Source organism: Vigna angularis, chromosome 3 (genome assembly GCF_016808095.1).
Source record: "Vigna angularis cultivar LongXiaoDou No.4 chromosome 3, ASM1680809v1, whole genome shotgun sequence".
In the NCBI taxonomy this organism is placed as follows: Eukaryota; Viridiplantae; Streptophyta; class Magnoliopsida; order Fabales; family Fabaceae; genus Vigna; species Vigna angularis.
The window spans coordinates 19,064,580-19,090,265 of NC_068972.1; the positions used below are offsets into that span (position 1 = coordinate 19,064,580).

At 34.8% G+C, this 25,686-nt stretch overlaps 2 protein-coding genes and 1 long non-coding RNA gene across 3 annotated transcripts; 2 read left to right on the top strand and 1 right to left on the bottom strand.

Annotated features, from left to right (window-relative positions):
• Positions 1-1,562: 1,562 nt before the first annotated feature.
• On the bottom strand, positions 1,563-2,543 carry LOC128196007 (uncharacterized). The gene is made up of 2 exons (XR_008248041.1): positions 1,893-2,543; positions 1,563-1,800 (listed from the first exon to the last, which is right to left on the bottom strand). It is a non-coding gene; the product is annotated as an uncharacterized LOC128196007 (long non-coding RNA).
• Positions 2,544-3,522: 979 nt separating this feature from the next.
• On the top strand, positions 3,523-20,296 carry LOC108324667 (uncharacterized). The gene is made up of 18 exons (XM_052874489.1): positions 3,523-3,920; positions 4,425-4,649; positions 4,736-4,831; positions 5,603-5,655; positions 5,803-5,899; positions 7,121-7,194; positions 8,696-8,807; positions 8,951-9,064; positions 12,239-12,315; positions 12,590-12,656; positions 17,553-17,618; positions 17,868-17,975; positions 18,581-18,711; positions 18,875-18,941; positions 19,025-19,089; positions 19,162-19,255; positions 19,428-19,498; positions 19,610-20,296. The coding sequence occupies exons 1-18, from the start codon at positions 3,774-3,776 to the stop codon at positions 19,929-19,931; spliced, it is 1,986 nt and encodes a 661-aa protein (XP_052730449.1). The 5' UTR covers positions 3,523-3,773; the 3' UTR covers positions 19,932-20,296.
• Positions 20,297-23,681: 3,385 nt separating this feature from the next.
• LOC108325656 (probable membrane-associated kinase regulator 4) lies at positions 23,682-24,982 on the top strand. Its single transcript, XM_017558751.2, has one exon. The coding sequence runs from the start codon at positions 23,765-23,767 to the stop codon at positions 24,806-24,808; it is 1,044 nt and encodes a 347-aa protein (XP_017414240.1). The 5' UTR covers positions 23,682-23,764; the 3' UTR covers positions 24,809-24,982.
• Positions 24,983-25,686: the final 704 nt, after the last annotated feature.

A 25,686-nucleotide genomic window follows, 5' to 3' on the forward strand; every position in this document is an offset into this window, starting at 1 on the left:
TGTGCTTTTAAAATATAATGATATATTGATTTTAATATTATAAAATATATTAAATTATTTTTTAATATACCAAGATCAATATATTTTAGAAACATAGCAAATGGACAATACCAATCATATACAAGAAATATATGAGTTAGTGTGTCAAAAATATGGATAAAATAAAACTTCCATAGTATCAGGTGTATTATTGGCGTTATTTATGAATATTTATAGGTATATTTTGATGATACGTAATATATTTGATTAGGTATAGATTATTAAAGTACCACTTCAAATTTAATACGAAAATCACATGTAGAGTATGTGTGATACTGAAACTAGGTTTCACACAAAAAAATATTCATTACGTATTAAAATGATAATATATATGCTCAACCAACAATCATGTGAAAAAATTAATAAAAATTCTCATCGTACAATTGATTTATTACCACCATGTATATTAATGTTGAGCATGAAACATTACAAAAACCCTGATTTAATATTATTTGTGATATAGTGATTTGTTAATTACTTTTTATTATATTTATCATTTATCTTTTAAAATAATAAAATTTAATATAACAAATAAAAAATATTATTTATATAAATCTTAAGATAATTATTTTAAACCTGATTAATTCATCATTTTAATATTTTATTGAGTTTTATTTTGTATAATTGGAATTATGGTTTATTTTTTTTTGCTAGTTGTAAAAATTTATTGAATTTAAATTTTCGTAATGATATTATGTTTTAAAAATTTTAAATTTTTTATTCGCATTGTGCATCCCAGGGATCTTATATTTTCATCTTTAATTTAAATTTTTTTTATGATATTTGCAGGTGGATATTTAATCTTGGAGGTAGACTTCAATAAAAGGTTAGCCTCTTCGATTCAATTTTATAGAATTTCTATTTTAGATTTGTGTTCGTGGTTGTGCATAAGATCTTTTAGAATTTGGGTCGAATTCTTTTTAAACAGGGGACAGTGATAAATTTTTTTTAAGTGATATAAGTTTGAAGATAAATTTTTAATGAGAATATGATAGATGACTATCTCGTAAAACATATATGAAAAAACCTCAAAAAGAATATTTGTAATTTAAAAATCAATGAGAAAATCATAAAAAATAGGTCTTTTTAAATAATGTTTTATAAAAAAAAGGTTTAAACTCTCATATTGTTTTCGTATTTGTAGGAGAATTTCAAGTGGGTCCTTGTTTTTTGAACTGTTAAAATTTGGTCCATATACTTGTAAAATTGAGTCAATTTTACTCTCTCCATTAAGTTTTGACAGACGACGTTAAACGGTGATGACGTGATGCACACTTAAGATAATGATGATGAAGCAGTGTTATATTAAGTGGAATTTTTTTAAGATGAACCGTTTATGTGATGACACAAAATTTAATTGGAAATGTGTTACGGATTCAAAGTCTTCATCATCCTAAACCGTCTTCATCTTTCCTTCACGTACTGTCGCAACGACGTCTCTATAAGGTCGTCGACGGTGGATTTCGACGTCATCAGCACCTGCACGGCGAGAGGAAAAGAGGTTTTCTACCTTAGATAATGTATTATGACAAAAACATAATGATGATGAACCAATCTGCAGATTTTACAGAGATGGCAAGAGAAACACTAGAAACAAGAAGAACAGAAGACCCAGATTGGCCAATGTTTCAAGCACAGTCAAGCTTTTCTTGGGGAAAATCGTGTTCAGGAATTTCTCATTCCTCGCAATCGTTGATGGCCCAAGTAGTATCCCTCCCTACATTTGTTTTCCAAAACAAGATGCATCCAACCCTACGTTAACTTTTTCATGAATCAGAGCAAAAACAATTCAAATGGCCATGATTATAATTGGTTTGGCGATTTTAACAGAATAACTCAAATAAAAATCAAACCTTTTAACTGAGCAAGCAAAGAAAATCAAATCGCTCTTGCCATAGCTCCCTTGCTTGCCCTTTCCCTCCTCTCCACCCGCGTCCTTCCCCACCGCCACCTCCACCCCGCCGCCTACACCCTCTACATCGACCTCCCCCTCAACCGCCACGCCTTTTCCCTCTTCTCCAACATCCACTTTCCCAACTACCCCAAGGTCATAGGTACCCTTTGACAGAGTCCTCGCCGCCTCACTGCCTCCTCGCCTCCTCGCCTCGACCTCGTCGCCTCAAAGGCAACATCCTCCCTCCATCACCATGCTCGACTCCCTCCAACTTCTCAACCTCTCCTCCAACGTCCTCGCTGGCGAAATCCCTTCCTCCATCAGAGACCTAATTTTCCTCACAAACCTCTCCCTCACTTCCAACTCCTTCTTCCAGCTTCATCCCCTATTCCCTTTCGGCCCTCCCCAACCTACTTCACATGGATCTGAGCTCCAACCAACTCACCGAACCATTCCTAAGTTCATTTCCCTATGTATAAACTATTTCATCTTTGATTTGATGATTATGCTCAATTTTTCAAGTTTGTATAGGGAGGTTTTGTTGAAATGCTCGAAAGGAAAGATGAAGAGGGATAGGATGATGAAGACTCTTAATTCCTAACATTTCCTATTAAATTGTTCATCTAAAAAAAATTCCACGTAATATAACACTGCTACATCAATATCTTAAGTGTGCACCACGTCACCACCGTTTAATGTTGTTTGTCAAAATTTAACGGAAAGAGCAAAATTGACTCAATTTTACAAGTATATGAACCAAATTTTGACAATTCAAAAAAGAAGATCCACTTGAGATTCCCCTACAAATACAAGGACCATCTGATGATTTAAATCATTTTTTTTAAATATAAAAATCAAAAATATAATTAAAGAATAATTTAAGAAATTAAATATTATAGGTAATCGCAACCAAAATTTCATTCACTTTATTACGAATCCATATCGATGATGACTCTCATTTTCCGACCAAATGAAATAATTTTCAAACAAAAATATTTTTAAAAATTAAAATTAATATATTTTCTTTCATTTTAAAATCAATCATGAATATTTATCTTAATAATAACGATTACACCACTATCGCGGCACCCATTTCACTTATGCAATTAACATGGTTATGAATAATTTGATGGAAGATGTCACATTAAAATAAAATAAAAAAGAAGCTTAATTGAACATTTTAAAAACATCGAGAAGAAATTGAAATCAATCTTACAATAGAAGAATACATTAGTACATGAAACTTTGTTTTCTAACTAATTAATATGTACAATATAAATTCAAATTGTTAAAATACTACTTAATTTCGATTTTTTGTAACAATACAATTTGTCATTTTTACTTATGTCATTACTAAATCATATTAGTGTGAATTATTTTTTGAATTCTATTTGAGCACATCCATAGAAAAAAATCACTTCCTTTTACATGTTACAATTAGTATTACTTTATTTTTTTTTAAAATTACTGTTATAGAATAAATAAACTCGAAGGCAGAGAAATGAGAAAAACAACAAAAATGGATTTAGGAAAAACAGTACTTCTTCCGAAATTCATGCCACCGAAACAAAAGCTGACTTCTTCTTTCTTTCATCTCTTCCCTCTTCTCTCCTCATCATCGGATCATTTTCACACGTGCCACGATAACTATCATCCTCAACTTCCATTTTCTTTTCTTCATCATAAAACAACAAGAACTCACAGAAAGCATTTTCTTTTCCCTTTTCATTTTCCTTAATCACAGGTACCTACGCACCAATACATTACAAGCATATACCTATTCATATATATCGTTAAGAAAAGTAAAGAAGAATAAAAAGTTGGCAAAGTCTGAAGAAGAATGTCATGGGTAAGATCGGCGGTAAACAAGGCGGTGGAAGGTGGCCCAACCAATATCCGACGTGCCGTTCGCACCTACACCGACTCCGTCGTGCTCCATGCAAGCAACGCCGTCGCCGGCGGCGCCAGAATTATTCAGGACCGCATTGTAAGTACCCCTTTTCCTGAAACTTTCAAACTTCCTTTGCCCTTTTGGTTTTTAATTCTTGGTTCGACAGAAAGTTTTCACCTTGCTATGGTACCTTACAGTGTAAGAAATCTCAGGGCTGGGCCTTAAAAGGGTCGTTTTTGTTGTTTTTGGGGTCTTTATCTCCTGAATAAATATTCCATGCACAGCCATCTCAATGACAAATGGTATTAACTCGTACAATAATATTATCATAAGAGTCAAAATTAAATTAAGCATGATTTTTGTTGACTGAAGTTTTCGCTCATAGTGCATGCCTGTTAAGCTCTTTCCCAGGCAAAATTTAGATAAATCCCCTGAAGTGTTATTTGTTTGGTGTTTTTCTGTCGAAATTGAAGTACAATGGATTATGCAAATGATATAAACAAAACATCAATTAGTAAAAACATCACCAAAAGTAGTGCATTTAAGGTTTCTCCATTTTCTCAAATGTGTGTCTAAAATATGAATCGTTTTAATGAAAAGGTGACTCGGAACATGCAAAGCTTCAGGCACACAGTAAAACGGTTAGAAGAAGTTTCTATTTCATGTAGAGGGATAGAGAGAGTTCAGTTGCTACGAAGGTGGCTGGTTGCCCTAAAAGAAGTTGAGAGACTTACTGCTAACTCCATTGACACGGATGAAAAAGATACAGACAATCAATTTCTTCATGATGAATTCAAGGATTCACCTACACAGCAACCTACTTTGGTTTGTGAAACCCTTACTGTTTCTATTGTTTCTGTTTATTATTTACCTTTCGGTAATTCATGCTCATAGTATATAACTATGGACAGATTTACTATGTAGACCCTGATGATGTGCATGAATTGAAAAATTTCCGGGATGTCTTCCTTTCCAGTCTTGCTCTTGAGGGCATAACATTGTCAATGGTGAGTTGAAGCAATGCAATCTATAACTACTACAGTACAAGTTTTTGGATTAGTATTAATCTATTAGATGATTACGGCATTTTTCAATTTTCTCTAGAGGATTTCCATGTTCCATGGGCTTGGTTTGAGAGTGTATACTTGTATGAATTTGCACTCAAATTAAGAGCTTTCTTGTACGTTATAAACAAATTGCAATAAACTGAGTATAGGATTTGTATGAATAAGAAACGACGTTGTGTATTTCCATAATCAGAAAACACCAAGCAGCAGAACGTAACAGAGAAGAGAGAGAAGCAGAATCGTCACATCCACCCCTCCTCCATAAAAGCCAAAACTTATATAATTAGTTGTTGTCACACAAATTTCATCAAATGCGAATTCATTATTCTTGCACTCATGCTCCTTCCGATTCCTGCATCATTAAGATCACTTGCCATGTGTTCCAACCCACTAACCGTAGCCTTCTCAACATGTTTTGCTTCCTAAATACCCATGTTGCTTCTTCCTATATTACATTCTGCTTCCCAGATGAAAATAAAAATGTATATTACATAGTTTTAATTTAATGCTATTGAGCGGGAGATTCCTAACATATCATAGTCTTCAACCTGCTATTTGTTTTTATTGTGAAAAGTAAAATTTATTGTGTTCGGATTTGTGATACAATTTTGTATAAACGATCTATTTTTATTGATATTATATTAGAGGTTGAGCTTTGTATTTGCTGATTTATGGAACTTAACCGCAGGTTAACTCTTTTGTGTGACTCAGATTATTGATGCACCGAATGAGGAAGAAGTTTCCCTAATGTCAGAGATATATGGGTAATTTTGACTTACTGTCTCTACAATTCCTTTTCTAAATTGATATATCTGAGATTAAATATTGGTTGAACATGGTTGTTTGTTGGCATAATAGAAATAGTCTGCTTAAAAAACTACTTCTGTTTTGGAATGGTTATACTTGTACAGACTTTGTATTAAAGGAGGAAAGGAAGAACATACTGCCTTGTTATCCAGTGTACAGGATTTGGCTAAAGCATTTTCTAGATATGAAGATGAAGTTCTGGTAATGATTTTAGAATTGGTTTTTTTCTCATAAATTTATTTGTTTATTGTTGATATAGATGATTGAAGATCCATATAAACTAAAAATATGGCCAAATTATAATATATAAGTAGGTATAAACTTAACTTTATAAGTAGGTTTTGTGACATTTAATTAGGTTTAGAATCCACTTTCTAATATAGTATAAGAGTCTATTTGTTAGACTTATCATACCCTTTGTTATCAGGTCTCCATTGAACCATCCATAAATATGTAGTCCCATGTTTGAGACGCCCAATCCTTGGTTTCAGGAGATATGTAGGAGTTCTCCTGTTGGTTGGAGATATAAGAAAATTACATTATATAAATATGTGCAAACCTCACCTTAACGCTTGCGTGGTAAAATTAGACTTGAAAAGTCTAGTTTATAAGATATACCTACAAATTTAATATTGTGACTTTTTATGGATGATCACATTATTATTGATACTTCATATCAAATGTGACTTAGTAAGCTTTTATTGGTTTTGTCTTGAACATTATATCTATTAATTGGTTTAAGGCTCAAATTATTGAGATATATTGAAATTATGGAGTTTTAGGTATATGGAGGTAGAGTGAGAAGAAATGAAACACTAATCGATATTAGTGGAGATGTATTACAATTTATTGATGTGTTGCTGTGTTCATAAAGCCTAAAGACTACCCCTTATTTATGCTAATTAAATCCTAGCTAATTAGTGAAATCAACCATGATAAGATAAGGAAATATGGTAACTAATCTTAAGATATAATGAAGAAATAGGGAAAGCAACCTGAGAGGATTATCTAAAATATGACACTTTCATATATTCTAGCAAGATGCTTTGATTTATTCCTTGCCACTTCATATTTGTAATTCGCTGTCACATGGCAACTATATTCTCAAACACCAGACTTTTGGTAAAATATTGCACTTTCTTTCCTTTCTTAGATTCATATCTTTATTTTCTAAAAAACATATGATGTGACCTAACTATGTCTCTTCCTCATAAGAATAACGGCAAAGATCTCGTTAATTTTTTTTTCTTGAAGTTTTCTTTTGACTTATCTTGATTTATTGCGTGAAATCTGAGCTCTAACCACAACCATTGACTTTTTTAAAAGTATTGAACTTAAACACATTTTAGAAGAATTATATTGGATTTATTTGCCTTACTTTGGTACCATATACCTTTCACTATCTGCTTTATATTTTAACAGACCAAACGAGAAGAGTTGCTTCAATATGTACAAACTGCAATTTCAGGGCTGAAAGTAAATGCTGATCTTATGAGGTTGTTGCTAAGCATATATATCTTTTGTGGTGCTTTTTCGAATTTGAGGTTTTGTTTCATGTATTAGGGATGTATGTATGATTAAAGGTATGATTTGGAAAGATGAAACATATAGAAGATTATTTGTCACTTTGATTAAGAGAAAGACACCTACAAGAAATACCTAATAGCTTTGTAACTATTTACTTTATAAGCTCAAGTAACCTATTGAATCATATACAAAGTTTCTTAAGAGATCTTGAGGTGCGGGCATTTTTAACAAAATTGTCTCATATAAAATATATATACTCCAATTTGAGGGAGAGTATTAGATATATATAATTTGACCATGTTGGAGACATGGTTTGGAGAAACAAGAAGCAAAATGTGGTGGGCCAAATCTAGTGCAGGAGTAGAGTTTAGTGCGATTTTGCATCTTGTAAGCTTATTTAGCTTAAATAGTTTCTTAAAGAATTGAGATTTGGGAAAGTTACACAAATTTCTCTCATTTGCTATAACCAAGCTGCTCTTTATATAGGTTCAAATTCAAGTTTTCACAAGATGACCAAATATATTGAGATAGATTCCCCTTCATTTGAGAAAATATTTATTTGGAGACATTATCACTCAGTTTGTTAATTCCAATGACCAATTAGTATATATCTTTACTAAACAATTGTGGAACCCTAGGATTTATTATGTATATAACTAGCTTGGTGCATATTATATCCTTTGGCTTGAAGGAGAGTGTAGATACTCTTTATATATAGGCTCCCATCCTATATGTATATATGTTCCCATATGTGCCAATTGAAATACAAAAGGATTATATCACATAATTGTATACCATTTCACTTTTCAATATGTATATTCATATGGGTACACAAGACACAGAATTCATATATTCCTTCTTGGTATCTCTTTTCTTAGCAGGGTTGAGAGTGTAGCATCATTCGGGACCTATTTTGTCTCTAATCCTTTGACATGTATTATGCAAACTTTGGTGATGTATGTGTCATTTCATACCGATACTTACAACCATTGATAACCTTTGCATGTAGGATCATCAAAAGCATTTTCTTATAAATATTTGTTCATTTCATGTTTGATGAATGGGAGCATCACTTGTTATTTTAATACGCTAACAATATTTTTAACTGTGATGTATACACTTGTCAATGTCTCTGAGATACACTGTTTAAGTAAGACATTTAAGATTTCCTTTATTTGCATAACTGTTTGCCTTTATGTGCTTATCAGCCATAAAAATTAACCAATGCTCCTTGAATATATTTTGTTATCTATTATCAAATCAAGCATTTAAAGGAATTAATTAAAAATCTAGAATATATTATTGGATTCTGAAACTTCCAACCAACAATGCTGCATGTTTACAAGAGATTTTACCCAGCTCCATTGATGCTGCGTATTCTTCCTCATCTATAATGTTTCACACCATTTTTATGGCTTGAGTACTATTAGTCTTTTCTCCTATTGTATGTGATACATTTTCTTTTCTCAGAATAGAAGTTGAAGCGTTTAAGTTAAAGGAAAACATTGAGAATATGAAGGCAAGGAACGAAAATGGAAATTTTGTAAATTCACCTAAAGAGACAACTGCGAAAGAAATAGAGGCGAGCTCTTATTTCTTGAACTATGAATGAGCTTCATATATGGTTTATGAGGATATTTTGGGAAACTTTTAAAAGACTCAAGATTGTGCATTTATTTGTATATTTATACATTAGTGACAATTAAACGTTTTGTTTAATTTCAGGCGGTTGATAAAGATATGGTGCAAGTTGTTCAAATGTGTTCTAAGTTGGAGGAACTCTTACTGAAAAAGAAATACTTTAGCTCTGGTGATTCTCCACAACTTCATGCTGAAAAGGTCTTGCACAGTGATTTTTTGTTGTCTTTCTTTAGTTAATTTCTCTTACTCCAGGATTATAATATTGTTTCTCCAAGCTTCACTGAAAAGAACATATAAAACATTTAAATTGTTATTGTATTGTGCAAAAAATTTCATTCTATTCATTATACAAGGGCCTTTGAAATCCAACAGTGGTTGTGTTAGGTTTCTTGGTGTCAGGAAACCTAGATTCTCTATTAGATTAAGAAACGGACACAAAACCCACATGAAAACAAAGCAAGAACGTGTTTTATTAAATTGGAAACACCGAAAATGTTCAACAACATCCAAGGGAAGGAATTCCCTTTACACAGGAACAAACCTATTCAAAGAAAAACTCAAAACGAGTCCCCGATCTATACCCAACCCTCAAATTACCCTTGGAAAAAAAAACTGGATCCTTGTAACTCATTAATAGCTCCTCTATGACTGGTATGTGAAATTTGTTCGGAATAATAGTCTTTTTAAAGACCCTATAATCAATATAGAATCTCCAACTGCCATCTCTCTTCTTTACTAAGATCACTGAACTAGAATAAGGACTATTACTTGGCCTGATTATTCCTGTCCCCAACATTTCTGCCACCTGTTTCTCAATTTCAGTCTTCAATAGATGAGGATACCTATAGGGCCTCACGTTTATTGGGTCCACGCCAACTTTGATAGGAATTCGGTGACTCAAATGTTTGTTCGGTGGAAGCCCTTTTTGTTCATTGAAAATTCCCTCAAAATCTCCAAAAATCTCTTCCAACTCTACATTTGTTTCAATGTTACCTGCTCCTCACTATGTTTCCTTCCCTCCAATTCAACACTCCCTAGACTTCATACCAACGTCACCAATTCAATCTATGTCTCTTTCAATAAGGCCTCAGGTGTAACGACCCTTTTTGTCAGTGAGGGACCCCCTTTTATCCTCACCACCCTCTCCTATTGGTTGAAACTCTATTCAAATTTCTCCAATTAATCCTGACTTCTCCTAGTGAAGCCAACCAAGCTAATCCTAGAACGAGGTCCACCCCTCCTAGTTCAAACAGATAAAACCTTTCTCTTACCTTCAATCCCTCCAGCTGTAAGGATATATCCTACAACACCTACTAGTGGTCTTTTGGTGCCCATCTCCCAAGCAAACCTTGTAAGGAAGAGTTTCGTCTATTGTCAAACCCAACTAAGCCACAAACTTGTTTGAAATAAAATTGTGGTTGGCACCACTATCAATCAAAATCAACACCTTCCTCTCGTTCAACCACCCATGTAACTTCATGGTGGTGGTTTGGGTCAATCCTCTTGTAGAAAATAATGATAATTCCATCCGAATTTGTTCCTTCTCCTCCTCTTCCTCATGTTCACATTCCTCCTCATCATCACCCATGATTAACACCTTGATATTCTTGTCTGGGCATTTATGACTTGGGCTGTATGGTCCTCTACAATGAAAACACCTTCCCTCTTCCCTTCTTACGATGTATTCTAGATATGGTAAATTCCTCACCCCCTTGGTTCCGTTCTCCCTCGAAGTAGTACTTCCAACCTTAGATCCCACTGATATACCACCCCTTTTCTCCCGGGTTTGCTCCTAGTTCCTTTCAATGTTTCCACTTTGGAAACAACCCCTCCTCTGCCTTGATAACGACCTGAATAGAAACCACTTCTGCTCGTCGTTCTCTCCCTAGACTTAGCATCCCTTGAAACTTCTTCCACATCCCTGACTATCTCCATTGCTCTCAAAAGATCCTTAGGATTATGTGGCCTAATCTGACTTCTAATATTAATATGTAACCCTGCAAAAAAATAACCCAACAATTGTTCTTCCGTCAATTCCGTAGTTTGGCCAAGTATCATCTCAAACTCCTGGATGTACTCCTCAACTTCTCCTTTTTGCCTAATAGCTGCCAATTTTTCAAAAACCGAACATATATCCTTCCCTCCAAACCTCCTAAACCAATGACTGGCTCCTCCTTCCATACTAATGAAAGCCAACCTGATTCTCTCTCGAGATGAGACCTCCTAAACTTCAAAGAACTTTTCAGCCCTTGATATCCATCCTACTGTGTGCCCTCCTTCAAACTTCGGAAGTTACACTCTTTTCATCCAACCCCTCTAATTCTCCTTCCTCTCTTCCTCCCATTCTTCTTCGGTATCCTCCTTTCTTGCTAGTCTGTCTCCGTTTACAGACCCTCAATTTCCTTCTAACCCTCTTTCCATGTTCTTGATTTTTCGCAACACATCCTCATCATATCATTGAGCCTTTGGAAGTTGGTTCTGGATTCCTCCCTCATCTCTTCAATCGCTTGTCCCTGTTCATTCAAAATTCTCTCCACTGTACTCATTCTACCGTCCATGCCTTTCCTTCTTCTTGATCCGGCAGGTCAGACCAAATTGTTAGGTTTCTTGGTGTCAAGAAACCTAGATTCTCCATCAGATTAAGAAATGGACACAAACCCACACGAAAGCAAAGCAAGAATGTGTTTTCAACAGCATTGAGAGGAAGGAATTCCCTTTACACAGGAGCAAACTTGTTCAAATACAAACTCAAAACATGTCCATCCCAGACACGCTCCCCCCCTTAAAAGACAAACATCCTAAGGCGTTATAACCGCCTAACCACAACTAATAACCCCTCCTAACAACCTTAACCACTTCTCTCATTACTCCTAACTTCTATGTTTTATTTATGCCCTTTTCTTCTAACGTAAACCTTCAGGTTGTTGATAATATTAAATTTTGACCCTAGGAAACCTTCACCTACAATGTTAGGGATCTCAATCTTGTAATCATGGTTCAATGTAGCCACTTGGCATTTATCTAACACCTAAACCTGCGAGATACCTTGTCAAAGACTGAACAAACTCACATGAGTCACACCCTACTCCTTTTACAGAATGATGTGATTATTTCTTAGTTCTGATTGGGTGCATTGGCATTGTACCTCACTTTCCTCCACTTATAATGAGTTTTATCATCAACTTTGTAGTATGGCCGTATCAGAAGACATTAATGTTTTCTCCATTATGTATTGTATTGTTCATCATTAATACTCAACAGCTTCTGCAAGTAAGCAGAGTCTTTATATTTCCAGTGAAGTGATGCTTAGTTTCCTGCATTTCCGTGTGACACGTTTTTTCTGTTGATGATGTATGATTGAATCATTTTCAGGTTGACAAATTGAAAGTTTTATCAGAGTCTCTTGCAAATTCTACCAAAAAAGCTGAGAATCGCATCACAGAAAACAGGTCCTGAAACAGTTATTATGAAAAGAAGTTTCTTTCTTTTTATGTTTTGTACTTGCACATACACTTGCATCTTTGCCGAGTATCATGTAATGGTACTGGCATACTTTCATCTCTTTTTCATAGATATGCCTCTTCTAACTGTATAACACGTTGATACTCATGCATGCTTTCAGCTGTTTGGCTAGTTGATAATTAATACCAAACAGATGACAAATGTTAGCCTTAACGGATTTCTTTTCTCTTATATTTTATTTCATATTTTGTTCTCAACCAGATCTCAAAAAGAAGAAGCACTTCATTTTCGTGCAGCTAAATCTGACGAGGTTAGCCTAGTTGAAAAGGTACATTCTCGTCAATAGCAAGCGATAGTTTTATCTTCATGTAGATATAGTATCTGTTTGGGTAAGCTTTTTCATAAGCACTTTTAGATGAGGAAAATAAAGAGTAAAAAATGAAATACATTCTCCATAAACTGACATTAGTTTATGCATTCCTTAAAATCAACTCCCTAATGAGAGAACTTCAACAATTGGCTTATGGATAAACTAATTTTAGCTTAGGAGAAGTTTACTTAAACAAACCTTTTTACACTGTCAGAATAGGATTGAATCTCTATTTGATCCTCTGAAATATTCCTGTTAATAAAATCAAGTTTTGCTTGAACCATTACCCACTCTTATTTTGCACACTAAGGATACAACTGTAATTGACCAAATTATTGAATTTAATAAAGAAGAACATGTGGAAATATGTCTTGATATTAAGAATGGAAACCTTGTCCCATACTTAAGAGGAGTCCAAATAAGGAAAGAAGAAATACCACACACGAAAGGAGCTTCATGTTTATACTTGAAAATATCCTGAAAAGACCATAATCCAATCCATCATCTCCAAATTATGCCAACCAAAACCCTGGAAGGTGGCTGTTAGGAATAAAAGAGGGAAGTAACCTAATACCGAACGGTAAGGAAGGGCGAAGTGAGGCCGGACGATTCATGAGAGGAGAAGCTGAACGGTATGGACAGGGGGAAGTATAGACTGAACGATATCCAGAAGGGAGGAGGGAAGTAGAGGCGGAGTGGTACGATTAAACTAATACCGAACGGTTAATAAAAGGGAGGATGGGCTCGAAGGCCAAACGGTATATATACACTAGTACCGAACGGTTATTAGTAGAAGCAGATTGGGTTATCAGAAAGGATAGGGCGCGGGAAGGCGACACTATAAATAGTCTTCTTTTATTTTTGTTCATGAGGTTATTTCTTTTGGGTAACGACTAGGCATATTTGCCAGTGGAGGGAGATAGGCTTCCTTACACATGTAATTTTCATACTTTACAGAATTAATAAAATACTTATACATACATTTATCTTGTGTTAATCGAGTGTTGAGGTGAGAAGAGAGTATAGATTAGGTTATTTGCATAAAGTAACCTAACAGTGGCCTAGCAGAAATACAACAAGATCATCTAGGTAATAGTGCTACCAAATAATTCTTGAATTCAATTTATGTTGGAATTTCATTCAGAGGCTATATGTGAGTGTCATAATAAATTCTGATAGGTGATGGTGTCATGCCCTCCTTTCCTTTTAAGGTTTTATCAACAAAAGAAAAATGAAATTGTTTTTTTGGGAGGGAAGGGAAAGGTGGAGGTAATAGTTCTCACATCTTTGATTTCTTCTCCATGTATATTAGTTTTAACGGTGAAATATATGTAGACAACATAAGCTCATCTAATTGATGAAAACAATTAGGACAACTGACTATCAACACCCAATACCTATTAACAAACAACTTCACAAACAACTTCACATTGATAGTTGTCACTGTCAAATAGAAAACAATAAAAGGCAGTTATGATGGCTAAACTCTGAGAGTTATTGTTTATGGTATATTTTATGAGTAGTTATTTTGTTGTTTTGTATGTTTTAAAAGTGCAAAAGTAAGGAGGTTATTGTGGTGCTATTAGCAATTAGTGTGTCATTGTTTTAATTAGTTGTTTGTTAGGCTTAGAGATGAAAAGTTAAACTTGAGTCTATTTATTGTAATGTTGTTTGCATGGATAATGTACAAGACGTAAATCAAAATTATTCAAATAGAGACTTGTTGTATACAAATTGTTATAAGAGCTTGAGAGTTTGAGTGTCTAAGTGAGTGTTTGGAAAAGAGTGAGATGGTCAATCTAGCAAAAAATATGTTCTTGCCTAAGTTAACAAAAACTGTCAACTATGATAATTGGAGTCTACAAATAAAGGCTCTTCTTGGCTCCCAAGATAACTGAGAGGTGGTGGAAAATGGTCATGAATAACCAACCAACACCATGAATTGGTTATGCCCAGTTGAACGTGTTGAGAACAACACGAATTAAGATGTCTAGCTTTGAGAAGATAGCAAGTGCCAAATCATCAAAAGAAGCATGGGATATTCTGGAGAAAGCATATAAGGGAGATGACCGAGTGAAGGAGATATGACTTCAAACACTCAGAGTTGAGTTGGAAAGTATGAAAATGAAGGAGACAAAAGGAGTATTTGAGTACATCACTCGGGTTGAAACTATGGTGAACCAACTCAGTAGAAATGGAGATTTGCTACCCACTAGCCGAGTTGTGAAAGAGATCTTGAGGTCGCTAATCGACGAATTTTAGAACATGGTGTACGCGATTAAGGATTCAAAGGACCTGTTAGAGCTTTTAGATGAAGAGCTTGTCGGGTCTCTTGAGGCAGACGAACATCAAAAGAAGAAGAAAGCGGAGTCACTTGATCAAGTACTCCAAATGAAGGCGTCAATTTCAAATGTGAAAGTTCAGAATACATGACGAAATCGAGGAGGTAAAAGAAATGGCTTTGGAGGTAGGGGTCCTGGTCAAGATGAAGAGAAAGAGAAATCTGAGGACGAGGTCCATGGAGAGAAATTTCATCGAGAATCTCAAATGTTGAGTGATTTATGTGTGGAAAATATGGTCATTATTCAAAGGAGTGCTACTTGGACAAATGTTACCGTTGTTATAAGGTAAGACATTTTGCTAAAAATTGTCGATCTAAGAATGGAAGAGAATAGACAACCAACTTTCTCACAAAAGATGTTTAATAGGAAGAGGCGTTTTGATGATGACACATAGCTTGGGGGCTGATCACAAGCTGTTGGGAATCCAAGTGTGAGTCCAAGTCCCACATTGGATAGAAATGAGAAAGTAGAGAACTATATAAAGATGAAACACCCATTAACCCATTGCCTTAAGGTTTTGGGTAGAGAGTGGTGTCAATCCCTTATATGGTTAGGCTTAGATGTCATTGGTGTTTGTATCTCCACGGTGAACCCCCTCTTCGATAGACCCAACAGTGGTATCAGAACCGATGGTTCGTCTTGGTGACCGGCTCAGACGAGTATAATAGTCCCTATACCGAAAGTCTTCCTGGAAAAAGGTATTCAGGTAAGCGAGTTCCGTTAAGATGAACGGCGGTTGGAAAGGGCTACTCGTGGTTGTGGTTGGTTAGGAATGCTTCCGCTGGAGGGGGAGTGTACCTATGTGGAAGGGACTCACCCTTGAGGGGGAGATTGTTGGGAATCCAAGTGTGAGTCCAAGTCCCACATTGGATAGAAATGAGAAAGTAGAGCATTATATAAAGATGAAAGACCCATTAACCCATTGCCTTAAGGTTTTGGGTAGAAAGTGATGTCAATCCTTTATATGGTTGGACTCAGATGTCATTGGTGTTTGTATCTCCTCGGTGAACCCCCTCTTCAATAGACCCAACACAAGCAACTGAGCAACTCGACAAGACATCCAAGTAGCATGGATAGTTCGGTTGGGCAATTGGACAACTAAGGTAAGTTGGTTGGGTGCTTGGACAACTCGGATTAGTTAGTTGGGTGTCTGGGTAGCAGGGGATACTCGGTGTGGTATCTTGACATGAGTGAAAGCAATCACATGTGAAGAGACAAACTTGTTATTCTAATGTTAGAGATTGCAAAAGGTGATTAGCAACAAAGAATTGAAAATGAAGTTAGAGGCAATGCAATTCTACATGTAAGCTTAGAGAGAAGAAAGTAGATTTTGCATAAGTGGCGCATGGAACTCTTATAAGTTTCAAGATCGCATGAACAATTGCAAGCCGAGAAGGATCTTAGAGCTACATCGGAAGTGCAAGATGAGAAGAAGCGACTTGTAATGGATGAGGAGACTGATGAGAAGTGGGCATGGAAATTGTCTGATCTCTCAAATGTAGCTCGACCCATTGACACGAACCCGATTAGTAACAAGTCGACTACCAATAAATCAAAGAACAAGTCGGCCACCGAGAAAGCAAAGAACAAGTCAGGTACCAAGAAATTAAAAAACAAGTCAGCCACCGAGATAGTGAAGAACCCACTTAATTTTGAAAGAAGCAAGCACATTGGTGTGTGTTTTCACTTCATCCAAGAACAAGTAAAGGAAGGAAAGGAGGAGTTAGTGAACATGACAAGTCGGGATGAAGGATAAGAAAAACATTTAAGTTTACGGGAAGTTTTGTTAGGTAAACTTAATTGAGAGTTACTATTATGGTAAATTTTATCAGTAGTTATTTTGTTGTTTTCTATGTTTTAAAAGTGCAAAGGTCAGGAGGTTATTGCATTGCTATTAGCAATTTTGTAAGGCTTGGAGAAGAAAAGCCAAACTTGAGTCTATATATTGTAATGTTGTTTGCATGGATAATATACAAGACGCGAATGAGAATTATTCACATAGAGTTATGTTGTCTACAAATTATAGCAAACTAACATAATACAAAATAAAGGAACTATTCACTTACACTCCCTCCTGCAAACTCAAGCTGGGTGCGAAACAGTAAGATGCTTAATTTCATTTAGTATGGTTTCCAAAAATTGAAAATCAGTAGGGGATAAAAGCTTCGTGAGAAGATGATCCCACACTTACGAACACATGAAATATGGATTGGACTCAGAATCGCATTTATGCATGAATACTCTCAACAATAGACCCATTGGTTTGATTCAAATTTTATATTAAATTAAAATCAAATCAAGTCATTTCAGATTAGATTTTCATGATTGATTTGAGTGACTATTTAACCAAAAACCGAACTAAACCGATTGCTTAATATCTCTATTAACGAATTACATAGTTGTTGTTTGCATTAGACTTGCCCAGCACAAATTTATTTTTTTTGAAATAAATTTAATTCAGAATGTTCGAACTACAAATTAAGAAAGTCATATTTCAATGTCAATTTTTCAGGAATTATCCTTGGAGATTGAAGAACTCGAGAGGCAGAAAGACGAGCTTGAAGAAAAACTGAAAAAGGTCTATTTTTTCTTACTCACTTTGAGTACTTGACTTATGGTGCTCAAGAACATTTAATTGCATTCAAGATTACTTCCTTTTTATTTTGTTTTTATGCATACACATGATAAGCATATCAAGTTTACCGTGTATGTGCATACATGATTGTATTAAATAAGCAATCAATTTCCTCAGTCTTTGGTATGATCTTCATGGATATGTAGATGCCATCCTTTGTTAGCCTTACATAAGCTTCAAACATTAGTGCAGGTCAACAACTTGTTGACATTTGCACGTATACGCTTCCACAACGCAAAAGAAGAAAGGGAGCAATTTGATGAAGCAAGCAATGAAATTCTTCTACTTCTAAAATCAAAGGTACAAGTTTATTTCATGCCTAGGTTCACATCTTCATAAAAAAAACTAAAGTATTATTGAGACTGAATTGGGTATTTAATCCATTTGTTTACGATCAATTTATTAGCAATTCAAAACCACCGCAAAAACATTATGTTTTTATAATTGTGTGTAATTAATTTTGCCATGGTAAGTTTATTATATTTCTGTTGTAGATAATGAATTGATGCTCTTGCTAAACCCCTTTCTTCTACTAGGTTTATTTTTCTGCAAACTCAATGTTGTTGAATCTGTAGCTAATTTTCAGCCCATTGAGTTTAAGGGGTTCATTAGTGTATAGGAGATTTGTTAAGTTATGGAGACAACAGTCTCTTAGCTATGTCAATAGGCTTCTATGTGAGAAGCAACTTGTACTTGCTGTAAAGTAAGTTTCTCATAATTGAAAACAGTTTCTTTTATGTCTCATTTTCTGTTACATCTCGAATTTTGTTATTAAAAGACAAGAGACCAAATTGAATATAAAGAAAAATGATGAATGATTAAAAGTAAAATTTAGCCTAAAATTATTAATATGATGTAATGCACCTTGTTATTTTTATTATTGTCATGAAGTTTTCTGATATTAGGAAGAGGAGATGCTGCGAGCAATTACTTCATATACAGTGGAAGCGAATGTTGTTGATAAATGGATCAAGTTTCTAGAGAGCACATGGGTCTTCCAAACTTCACTCACAAAGAGAAAGGATGAGCAGGTCAAGTATGTCCTGTAGTTTAATCCCATACGAAAATAAATATTATCAGATAAATGTGGACATATTACAAATTTCAAAGTTATTATGCAAATGGCTTTAGGCATGTTGTTCCTCTCATGTTTTCATTTACTAATATTCATATTGTCTTTTTTTTTTATTGCACATAAGTGCTGAACTGGAGAGATATGGTTATCATTTTGTGAATTTGGTGGTTCATCTTCTGCATTATTACAAGGTAACAAATCATCCTAGATTGATCAATATCTTCATCATATTGCATTTTCCTAATCTTCTGATCACCGGCTTGCTATATGTCAGGAAAAATTGTATTCGTCTGTTACTGAAATAAGAATACTTGTGGAGAGTTTAAGATTCAAACCAGGGTATGGTGTCCTGCCTCTCTGAATTGTCTATTGTTTAAAAACCATGCATCCAACTATTGACTTTTATATCAGGTTAGCAATGTCATCAATGGCAAACATTGAAGGTTTGAAATTAGCAAAGCCAAGGAAAAGGCTTGAAGAAGAATACTTGGATATTGAATCCAAGGTATTTTTCTTTCAATGTTGATTTATATCATTATGTGAAATGAAAATCTATCAGGCCTCACTTAGAAGATAACTTTATTTGGGAGATGACATGATAAGGCTAAATTCAGTCAAACTGTTGTGCCAGATTTTGTAGCCTTATACAAATGCTTATTTCTTATTCTACTTGTTAGTTTTTGGCCATTCTGAATGTAGTGGACACAATGAACAAGCAGTTTCACATTCAAAAGGAAGGCATTTTCAGGTATTTTGTGTCTTCCTCTCTTTCTTCCCTGGCCTCTTTTCTTTTTCTTTTTTTATTTTAACATACATACACAAGCTTTTCTTCCCATTTACATTTACAATTTTGATATAGAAAAGACAGCGACAAGGTGAAACAACTGTTTGATGATATTGAGAAAATAAAAGAGGAGTTTGAATCTATTGAGAGGCCAAAACTGGAACTTGAGATTCCAACCGAAAGGTCAGAAATACCATCAAGTCAAATAATCTCCAGAACTCCTTCTCCTCCCTCGGCTAAAAAACACAGGCAAGATGGAACGAGACACTCTTTCTCACTGCCTGGAAGATCACAAATAGAAATAGAACTTGATAAATTAAGTGAAGATGACTCATCAGAAGAGATAAGTGACTGGGAGTTTGATGCTCTTGACAATGATCGTCGCTCCAGGAGATGAATGAAAAAATATCAACCACTGATGTTGTAAAAAGAATGTAATTGAAAAGGCAACATTGTGCTGTGTCTTGGGAAGGCTGTGATTTTGGCTTACCGCTACTCAGATAACAGTAGTTCACTCAACAGATGTAAATGAAACAGCTTTGGTACACCAATAGTTGTATTTGTATCATATTCATCGATATGAAATGTACATAGATCTATTCAACCATGTAACTTTCTTAGATAAATCTTGTTTGTGTAACATTTTTGTCTGAGAAAATTCGTTTTTATAACACAACTGACAAGAGTGACGAGCTGTTTTGTACATAGTCCTGGTCGGTTTTGAGGATTGTGGGTCATGTACAATACAAATACGGCTACAATTACCTTCATTTACTTGGTCCACTGGTTCATATAACTCGTTAAATTGTAATGAAACCAAAGAGAACTTTTTTTGGTGGATATAACTCGTTAAATAGGATTAAAATTCAACACCATTAGTAAGCTTGAATAACCTCTCCTCAGTTAATCCAATCAGTGAGTTAATTTAAATGTTCGGTAATATAACCAAATGGAATAAAATATATATATTAAAGTTTCTGTAATTCACTAAACATTGAACTACTGTACTAATAATAGGCATGTCTTTTGTATTGGTTTTCATGGTGTTTAAAATTGATTTGACGGGTTTACGTGACCCTATTTCTTTTACTGATATGATTCTGTTTTGAGATAAATGATTGTTGATTCAAAGTGTAGGGGACATTTGTTGTGGTAGAATGGTACTAAAATTTCTTTCCTTTCCTTTTCCTCCTTCCAGCGGACATAAGTGGTAGTAGTACTATTGTTTACTTACCCTTCAAACGAATAACTTGCATGCATTTCTGGGTCATCATGAAAGCCAATTATGAAAAGTAAAATGACCTTTTAATTGATTTAAAGTAAAAGGAAAAAGATAAGGTTGATACCATTTGGGCTCACCTGGAAGTGTGGAAGAAAGGAAGAAAGGAGGAAGGAGCCTTTATCTCTGCAATGACACTCTCCACTCAATCCGGCTACTGCCATTCTTGCTATGTGTGTGGCCCATTATTTCTCTCACAATTACCCAATGACCTTTAAAATAAAAGGATCGTTCTGGAAAAATGATCATGTGAACGTAGTTTCATAAGAAGCACGTGATGTGGCACTGACATTTTTCTAGTCCTTTAGTGATGACTAAAGAAAAGAGTCTGAAACCAGCAGCCTTTTCTTTTTCCTTCCCTTAAATTTGCTATAAACTGCACTTGCTATATTTACCTTCCTCGTGTTATGCTTTTACAAATGCCTTAACTCTCTTTATTAATTGATAAATTCTTACATGGGGTGAAACAATCTTCATCATAAATATTCAATAAAAATAAATATTGATTCTTATAGTGTAGAAAATACCTTTGACTATGATATCATGTTAAAAAGTGGACTTTAAGTCTAACTCAATCTTATAAAACCAACTTATAAGATGAGATTTACACCCACTTATATATTATCTCTAATTGATATGAAACTTCGAACAGAAGAAACTTTCCATTACTACGTCACTAACAAACTAACAATCATATGATGTCAAGAGCTTTTAACTTTTTATTGTTTTTGTGGGCCTTGTTTTGTGGAACAACTCATCATATCAGACTAGTAAAAAAAAGGTCTTGAAAACAGAATGAAAGCAACATTCTTTCTTTGAGACTTTTACTTAAACTCAACTTGGCTTGGGGAATCTGTTTGAGACAGAGAACTCGACAAAGGGAGACAGAAACAACAACTGCCCTCGAGCAATGTTAGTGGCTTTTTACCCTCTCAATCTCGAAACCAGCGCTAGTACTTTTGGCCTTGGAGAGAGGGTTATGATTATGAACTTATGCTTCACCATTTCGTTAGTCCAATGCTATAGCCTATAGGATCCTACTTGTCTCTTCCCAATGTATTCATTTTTGTATTTCTTTGAGGTCAAACCTCAAAGTTTGAATCCCCAAATCCGTAATATAACACATGCCAAGAGCCAAAGGTGAAAAGATTAAAATATCTTACATCTTGACCTGGTCAAATGAGCACATCACTCACCATGAATGTGAATTATTGCCCATAAGCCAATTGAGAAAGAAAGATGGATGGGGCCTTCCATGGGATGAATAATGTAGAATTGGTCAGTTATAGATTAGCCACAAAAAGGTAAATGAGAAAAACAAATTCCCTTCAAAATTTTTTTTATCCTTATCGAATGTGCAAATTGCAGAAAACTTAACTTCTAGAATAAAGAAAAAATGATGTCTTGGGGAGTCCATTGGCTAATGAACGAAGAAATTGACAAACCATGTTCCACTTACCTTTCAAGTCAAACATTTAACTTAACCATTACAAAGTTCAATCATTTTTTTACTAGTAGTGTCCTACTTAACAGTTTTGCATTAATGCATTTCTCATACACGTATTGTGCCGGCCAAGTACCCTTAATCATGTATGAGAAGATAAGGATATGTATGCTAGACAGGGATGTAGATACTAGATTCATTTCATTGAGACCTCCCTATGTACCTGCTTCCTCATCAGATTCAATCTAGTATATAAATCATGCCATTCATACTTTCTTTGTCATGGAACCAGTTGGAAGGTTTAGTGTGTTACATTGAAACTTTCAATAAAAACAAGGTCAGTGTCAACATCTTCCTTTGAGAAGCAGATTCTCGTTTTGTACTTTGACGTATCAAACTCAAATGGAACAGGACAATTGAAGAATGAATGTGTTCATCTAACACATGGCATGGACCAATTATGTTAACCACTAATTACGGATGATTCATAGAGTCTGAATTTGGATGCTCCTGTGCACCTTAAGTATAACTTTCCTTAGCTATATCCACTCTAAAAGTACTCAATAAACCAAATCTATCATGGGAAAGGTAAGAATTAGATCATCGATTTGAACTTGTGCACAAAGAAGAAATGCCAGAAAAGGGAAAAGAAAAAGAATAACGAAAGCAACCAGGGTACTTTCAAGGATCATCATTGCTCTCTTTTATTACTACTTTGACAGATATTGATGCAGATTGCTGCATCTCTTTCTACTGTGCATTCGTAGTGCCTTGGGGGTATATGCACAATGGAAGAAAAAAGAGATAAAAAAAAACGAGAGAACAGTTTATGCATTTATCAAAGACATCTAATAAAAAATGGTTAGGCATAGAAAATTATTTGGTTTCGTAGAATTAACTTAAAAGCCATATTTAGACTATTTTTTGGGATGATTTTGTAAACAAATTTACACTGGAAAAACACAATTATTAAACTTGAAGAAAAAAAAATATAAAAATGAAATCCTTCACCCATGACTACACTCACTGACTAACAATATCTCAGCTTAACATAGGACCACAAATTTTGAATCCCCTTTGAACATTTTCGAATATTCTGGATCATTCACAGTTATGCATGTTCTGAGAGCCAATATTTTTTTATACACTTGGATTCAAAAAAAGGGAGGAATAATAAATTAGTAAGGAAAGATAAAATAATACCTTCTTTCATGCTTGAAAAGTAGCATGCATACATAAGTTAAAAGCACAGAGCTTTTGTATTAACGTAGATGTATTTATTTCAAACTGTAGAAGAGTAAAGTGAAGACAAAGGTGATAAGATTAAAATCTTATAAATATAATAAATAAATGAATAAAATATCTTTTGTATTTTGGCAACATCACCACTTTTTATAGCATACCCTGCTCTCTTTCCTTGCGGAAGCTCAATTTCCCATAGGCATCTATCTCCATACTCTGACAGACACCAATAGAGAAAACCATCATCACAAGAGAGTCACATGAAATGGCAACAAAACAAGTTACTTTGGTTCATGTAGACGATGACTACATTGAAATGGAACTGTGTTCCTCCCCCAACTTCTTCTCATACTCCCTTAGTTCTCCAACATCCAATAGAGAGTTTGAATTCCAGATGAGTGAGAAAGAGTCATCAACTTCTCCAGCAGATGACCTCTTCTACAAAGGAAAACTCCTTCCTCTTCACCTTCCCCCTCGTTTGCAAATGGTTCAAAAGCTCGTAGAAAACTCCAATGCCAACTTTGAGTATGTGAAAACAGATTCCGCGTTGGAACGCAGAACTTTTCCCATAACCACTGAATCTAACATCTCACCTACAGAATCACGCCGAGTTAGCAGTGATGTGATCCCAACTGAATACCCACTATGTTTGTTTTCTGACATGAACAACCTAATCGGTGATCTTCCCAAGAAGTCTTGGCCCAAGAAACTGAAACAGATGAAGCAGTTCTTGCTTGGCCAGAGACTGAAGGCCTCACGAGCTTATCTGAAAACTTTGTTCAGCAAATCTGGTTGCTCAGACAAGTTTTGTGCCAGTGCTGCAAGCAACATGGGAGCAGAGAAAACACCATTCAAGTGCAAAGAGTGTCAGAACAAGTACAGGAAGGTTGCTAGGAGAAGCCCATTTGAGAGTTTGTATGATACCAAGCAGCACCAGGTAACTTGTGCTGTGATGAAGACCCTTAAAAGAGAGATGCTTGAAGTTGAAGATGATTTCTGTGACCACAGGAGGTCTTTCTCTGGGGTTTCTCATCGACATTGTGCCACCAAGGCTTCATCTTTGTCCACATCTTCATCCGGGTCCTCTTCTTCATCTTCATCTTTTTCTCTCAGCTCAGCTGGGTACTATGATTTGCAACTTTTCAAGAGGAGCATCAGTGCAAATTATGAGTTGGAAAGTTCAGTGGAGGGAGCAATTGCTCATTGCAAACAGTCTCAGCAACAGTGTAGTTCAAAGAATGGTTCAGACGATAGCAGGATTTGTTCTCAATTCGCTACAAAATTGCAGTTGGTGGGAGTTAAAGAATAGCTATAGTTACACCACAAGAGTGTTAGCGTAAGTGAGTGTTGAGAAAACCTTGTAAGAGAAGAAATAGGCATTCTCGTTTGAAATGCTGCTGCATTTTGGTGGAGTTTACTGTTTGAATGAATAGACTGGGTTTTCCAGCATTAAGTTGTTCAAAAATAAAATAAGATTCTACAATTCTCTCTCTTATTCTTGTACTTGTTGCATATATTTACCCAGATGTAGTAGAACTGAACACCTTAGCAGCTTCACTATTTTATTATTATTATTATTATTATTATTATTATTATTAGTTATCTCAGAGGAGTAATTCTTTTGGCCAAAGGCTACTTTCAATTTTTCGAAAGAACTATGCTTATGACCAACGAGCAAGAGAATTCACCATGACAAACTTTCTACAATAGGCATTTACGAGAGTCTTGTCAATTTTACAAAAGGAAATACTGATGAAACAGAATTTACTGGATCTCATTTTGGGTTCTCTTTAGGATAAAGTTTTTTGATAATGTTAAAAGTGATAAATTATACCTACACCACTCAAGAACCTCTATAGACGTTGTTTAAGAATTTTACTGAGCTAAAATGAGATATTTTTTTAAAACCTAAAGCAATTAATACTAAAAAATATTTAAAGCCTTTTTTCCTTAGTTGTACAAAGTACTTTGTACTAAAACAATTTTTTGAAGTTTTTTTTCTTTTAAGTCTAAAATAAAGATTTTATCCACTTAGATCTTGAAGCTACGTACTTCTTATCCATGAATCATCTACCTATCCTTGTCTTTGTTGTGACATGGATTTGGATGGTAGAAAAAGAGAGAAGAAAAATTATATATATAAATTGTAATAAGCAATATAATAAAAAGAGAAAGTAAGGGATTTGA